The sequence below is a fragment of the Phacochoerus africanus genome, chromosome 7 (genome assembly GCF_016906955.1).
Source record: "Phacochoerus africanus isolate WHEZ1 chromosome 7, ROS_Pafr_v1, whole genome shotgun sequence".
NCBI lineage: Eukaryota > Metazoa > Chordata > Mammalia > Artiodactyla > Suidae > Phacochoerus > Phacochoerus africanus.
In genome coordinates this window covers 61,657,939-61,663,938 of record NC_062550.1, presented here as the reverse complement: position 1 = coordinate 61,663,938, position 6,000 = coordinate 61,657,939, and the positions used below count along the sequence as shown (strand labels likewise).

The 6,000-nt window shown below is 46.5% G+C and overlaps 1 protein-coding gene across 1 annotated transcript in view; it reads right to left on the bottom strand.

Annotated features, from left to right (window-relative positions):
* Window positions 1–222: 222 nt before the first annotated feature.
* Window positions 223–6,000, bottom strand: part of GUCY2C (guanylate cyclase 2C) — a 93,784-nt gene continuing 88,006 nt past the window's right edge. The window contains exons 26-29 of the mRNA XM_047785758.1: window positions 5,705–5,803; window positions 4,216–4,310; window positions 2,198–2,274; window positions 223–854 (exon numbers count right to left, since the gene is read on the bottom strand). Of these exons, the coding sequence (XP_047641714.1) occupies window positions 680–854; window positions 2,198–2,274; window positions 4,216–4,310; window positions 5,705–5,803 (446 nt within the window). The 3' untranslated portion in view covers window positions 223–679. The remainder of the gene's footprint in view (window positions 855–2,197; window positions 2,275–4,215; window positions 4,311–5,704; window positions 5,804–6,000) is intronic.

Here is a 6,000-nt window from a genome sequence, read left to right as displayed (position 1 = left end):
ACAGGATTTGAATTTATCCCAGCCCTAAGACAGCTCCAATGGTAGAGGGCTAGACACAAAATCCCCACATGCAAACTAGTGATGCTGAATGTCAAGGTTGGTACCCCCAGCAAGTTTTGCTCCGCTTTGGGATATAGGAACTAAGTCAGTGTTTCAGCGAGCACAAGGCGATGGCTGGTGCCTTCCAGGAAAATGGGCGGAATAGACAGAAACACATCCACAGACCTAGGAAACATTGAACTTTTATTCCTGCCTCATATACAGCATCTTTTCTGCAAAAATGACAAGTTAAATATAATTTAATGGAGATAAAGTACTTAAAATACAATTGTGACAATTTAACATCTTATCATGAACACAGAAGGAAAAGAAGCCAGTAAACAAAAAAAAAGGCAAACAAAATAAGCGAAATGAGAAGAAGAATCTCCTCAGCTTTGAGATGGTACCTTCCATTCCTCTTCTTTCCCAGGTCGAAACTCCCTGGGGAAACTGTTATCAGGCCCTAGAGCGCATATCTGATTCACAGAGGCAAGTCTACGTTCCAGACAGGGCAGCTGAGGCTGAGCAGGTTGCAGCTAAGATCTTCTGTTCCACTGAGGTCTCCTGGAAATGCAAGCTTCAGGGCGCTTGAGGTCGCAGCTGGACTTCATTTGCCTGAGTCCTTCGCCCTCAGTGAGGTTTAAAAGTGGGTGCTCTCCTTGTCTGTTGTGTTGAGTTGCAAGTACTCCAGGGTGCCTTTCTTGTAGCTGGCTACCCGGGTTGGTTTTCGGTTCTTTATCCCGGAGGCCTGTCTCTTCTGTAAAGAGCTGGCGATCATGTCTACAAACTCGGCTTGCAAGCGCTGTTGATTCTCCCTGAAGAGAGTGTGGAGGGAAACGGAACTTCTCAGCAATTCCTGCACAATAGCCCTCAGCTCTAGAACCATCAGTGCACTTCACAGATTACTTGCTGAATGCCTACTCTGTGCTGAACACAGAACGTCCAGAGAACACAAAACGATCCTTGCCTTCCTTTGAGGAGCTTAAGGAACTCTCATCCCTGCTCTGGGTAATTGTAGGAGAAGCAGAAGGTATTTCGAGCAGGAAATTATATTTCACTTTCAAAGTGGAACCATAGACTGTAGAATTTGGAGGCGTGGTTAGGTTGACCCTTAACCACTGCAGGGTGGGGAAAAGAAGCCAGGAGGATGCAAACGTGTTGATCCCACGCCTTCCTAGGAGTGTGGGGCTTGTGTAAGGACTCAGAATGGATGGAGGGTTTCAAGAGTTTAGAATGGGCTTGGGGTGCTCTTAGGAAGGATCCAGCTCCCCCGCCCCCATGCCCCAGGGGCCATCTGGGTTATTTTGGCATCTCTATGGTCCTGCCATCTGTCTGGGTCCAGCATCTAGGAGTCTTCCAAGTAGGGTTTTTCTACCACAGGCAAAGCCACATCAATGGCCATGTGACTGATGGCAGTGGCCATGGTGCAGCTGGATGACATTTAAGGGAACTGAAACTGGTTACTTAGACCTGAAACCTGTCTTCCTCATGTCAGGGAGAACAGACTTTCTGTGGAGACCCAGACCACAGTCCTGGAGCTGGGGGAGACCCCGTTTCCATCAGGTGACTTGGCAGAACGCTGAAGCGGGGCGGGGGAGGGGTTGGGGGGGAAATGCAGAGGCCCCTTGCTTGTGTGTGCTATTCTTGTCACCACTAGACATGTAGGGAGTGAGCCCTAAACTGTCCTCTGCTCTCTTGAGCAGGCCTGGAACACCCAGTTTCTAGCAGCCAGAGAAGGAAGGTTTCCAAGCCTTGTTTTTTCCTTTTTTTTTTTTCTTTTTAGGGCCGTACCTGAGGCATATGGAAGTTTCCAGGCTAGTGGTCACATTAGAGCTGCAGCTGCCGGCTTTTGCCACAGCCACAGCAACCTGGAATCTGAGCTGCATCCAAGACCTACACCACAGCTCATGGCAATGCCAGATCCTTAACCCACTGAGCAAGGCCAGGGATTGAACCTGTGTCCTCATGGATACTAGTTGGGTTCTTTACCAATGAGTCACAACGGGAACTCCTCCAAGCCTTTTCATGTGTGTAGTTTCTTTCCTTGTGGTCGGTCCATCGCTGCTATAGGCAAAGCACTTGCCAACAGTTGTACCAACAAGGTACCAAGACAACCTCCCACCTGCCACCCCACCCCGACCCCCTCCCAGCAGCTTACGCGGTAGGCGGGGTTGGCAGGTTGTACTCCTGGTCCTTCACCCCGGTCAGCCAATAGGTGGTCTCAGTTCCTCTTCCCTAGTGAGACAAGAAAGATGTGGACCACACAGGCCAATGAGAAACACTCTAACTCACCCTTCCGACCCACCGTTTTGACAAGTATCTGTTTCCAAGACATTTCACTTCCAAGTTTCTCATCAGTGCCTATAATTGAGAATAGCACCTGATAAGATTTACATTAGCTTTAGACTCATCTTTATTTCCAAGTGCCTTTTTTAAAATGTTTCTCATTCCCCAGACATGGTTATTTTTTTTCCTTAGTTTTCTTTTTTCCCCAAAAGACATTTCAAACTATCACCACAGCAAACAACACAACAACCTTAAATGAAGAAGGAAGAAAATTCATCTACAACCCTGCTATGCTAACAAGCTAACAGGGTTTCCATCACCCACATTTTATTCTAGCCCTTTTTGCCACAAAACTTGTGCCACAGTTTCCTCAGCTTAAGTGTGTAAATTGTAAATACATGTGCATCATAATAAACATTCACTAAGTGACATTCTCCGGGCCTATCTGGAGGTTATAAAATGAATGGAATCAGGAAAGTCTGTTTTTGTTAGATCTTGTATTTGAAAAGGAGACTAGATGGTTTTATTTTTTAAAATCACTCACTTAAAAAGATAGCAGTTTGGGGCTGCATTTGGATGGTAATAATTCATAGACCACTTCTATTTTGGGGGGAGCACTCTGCAGAAAATGTATTTACGGAGAATTGAAAAAGCCACTCTGATGTTTGGACACGACTGCCTAAAAAGAGGCTTTCCCAGAGTTCCTTGGTGGCCTAGCAGGTTAAGGATCCAGAGTTGTCACTGTTGTGGCGCGGGTCACTGCTGTGGTTTGGGTTTGCTCTGCGGCCTGAGAATTTCTTCATGCTGCAGGTGCAGCCAAACCCACCCCACTGCCCCCCAGAAAGAGGCTTTTCTGAGTTGCAATCACAGTGTATAGGGCAAGCACCATGGCTAGTGGAGGCAGATGGCCTTAGTCAATTGACGGCTTCAGACCGAGGGGTGTGATCGCCTTCAACAGGCAGCCTGGGGACCACCTGGAGACATTTGGTGGCTCTGGGGGTAGTTGCCCTAAATGTGTGGGACAGCATGGTGCGTCTGGAGCAGGGATTCTCACACTTCCCTAGGCATCACGGTTGCTGAGAACACGTGTTTAGAATACAGAGTCCTGAACTACACCCGGGGCAAGTCTGAATCTGCTTTCTTCACATGTACCTGGATGATGCCGAGCCAGAGTCTGAGGCACACCTTGACAGACTCAGAACACAACAGCAGGAGAGGTGGCCTTAGAGGGTAGCATTGTCTTGCTATGAGAGCGAGGACATAAGTGGGGAGAAAAATGTTGCAGCAGACTAGCTCTTGGGAGGGGAGGAGGGACAAGGGACAAACTTGGAAATTGGTGAGGAACTCTTGTTGTGGATCAGCGGGTGAAGAACCTGACTAGTGTCCATGAGGATGCAGGTTCGACCCCTGGCCTCGCTTAGTGGGTTGGAGATCCGGCATTGACACGCATTGCAGTGTAGGTCACAGATGTGCCCTGGATCCTGCATTGCTGCCGCTGTGGTGTAGGCTGGAAGCTGCAGCTCTGATGTGACCACTAGCCTGGGAACTTCCATATGCCATAGGAGCAACAAAAGCAAAAAACAGAAAACCAAAAAACACCTGGGAAACAGGTGGAAGAAATGGTGGCAGCATTTTATAACACAGTGGCCACAGTCCAAACTATTAAAAGGGGTCTTGGGAGTAAAGGAGAGTTCTGCGTTTAGAGTCTTCAGTGGTGGCTTCTCCTCCACCCACAGGAGACAGTGGGTGATCATCATGGGAAGAATAGAAAAAGCATCCTTCATCTTCACGCTCAAAAACATTATGGACCCTGGATGTTCAATCTCAAAGGAGGGGTCTCCAGGTGTGGGTGAGGGGTTTTTCCGGGTGCTGTCTCTGCAGATTCCTTACCTTTAAGTACGTTTCCCCTCTCACTTCATACAGGAACTGGCACTCGGTTCTCTTTAGGATGGCTATTGTGGAGCCACTCACATGAATTCTCAAGGCTGGGAATGCAAAACAGATGAATGATCATCTCCGTCTGTTGGGAAAGTTTTCACAGGGCCCCATTTGTTTCCTCTTGGTCTAGAATATTTATGACAGGTGATCTTGACTACTTAGATAGTGTAGTAAAAAAATCACTTAAAATACCATGCGTGAGATAAGAACTACATGGGAAGGGAGAGGGTCTGGAGCTGTTTTTCAGGGTCCTGAGTGAAGGGGCTCCCTAGGTCATGCCCCAGAGATCCTCCCCCCAGCTCCAAGTGGGGGCCCCAGACCTGGGTACTGAGTTTCAGAGTTGCAATTTGATTTGGAGTCTCGGTGTAAAAGTTCCAATAAGCAGCAAATTGTAGGCGGCAAAGTGACGATGCAGGAGAGAGTTACAGAGTCTTAATTGTCTCATATTTTACTCTTCCAGGATAATGTTATCCTTCTAATCAGCAGGTGTTGTTCTAACAATCTCACTCATAGGTTCTTTACTATACACCCCCTTTCCCACTCTGGGTGCCATGACTGGTAACAATAGTAAGAACAATAGCCATCCCATACTGCGTGCCTACCATGTAGCAAAGGATCGCTAAATGCTCAATGCACATCACCACAGCTCCTTCTAGAAACCCTTTCAGCAAAGTTGGCATCCCATCCTCAATGTATATCTTCACTTTCTGATGCCTAGAAGGATGAGGTCACTTACCCCTGAGCTTACAGCTAGTGACATGTATAGCTGTGGTTTTAACCCAAGTTTGTTTGGCTGCAACCTTATTCTTTCTTTTATACCATGATTTTCTAGTTCAAATCAGTATCAGGTTGTCAGCAGACTGCCAAGACATCATGTTACCTGCTGTGTCTTGTAAGTCCCCACATATATTACCAGTGCTTTCTTTTTCTCTAGTATATGTTTTTAATGCCTTCATGGTCATCACTATCTATTGAACTTTTACTACATGTAACACACAGTGCCTCTACCTTGTCAGGCAAATACTATATAGGCTTTTGCATACAATAAATACTTATATTTTTCTTTACTAAAACCAATTCCCAGGAAAACCAAATAAAAGAGGAGTAGAAAAGTGAACTAGGGTATATACTCCATATCTAACCCACTGAAGTTTTAACTTAACATGGATCTACGCTGAATTTCATGACTATTCCAGGTAGAGCATGCCTGAATGCGTGGCCAATGAGCCCAAATGAAGAACAGTCTAAAACTGAACCAAAAAGGAAGAATAAAATAATTATCAGGAAATGGCAATATGTAGCAAGGACTGGATCGACCCAGGTTCACATTCAATGAAGAGTCATCCTTCATCTCTCCAGTAGTGATGCATCTTATCATACAATTCCCCTGTGCTAGAAGGCAGAATCTTTGCCCTCTAAGAAAAGCAGTCTCCCTTCTTACGGAGGCCAGTGGATTCCATCCGAGAGGCTGTGTTGACTGTATCTCCAAACAGGCAATAACGAGGCATCTTGATCCCCACAACTCCAGCAGCACAGGGACCTGAAAGGGACAGGAAGCAAGAGGTGGAGGCAGCAGAAATCACAGAGCGGTGTCAAGGTGGGTGAGCCTCTTCTCAGGGTCACTGTGTTCAATACCTCATTTTATGGAAAAGTGGTTAAAGGTGTAAAATGTGAGCTGTGGCTTTTGCTTTAAATGAATGCATTCATTGCGAATCAAAACTTCAGTGAGGCACCACC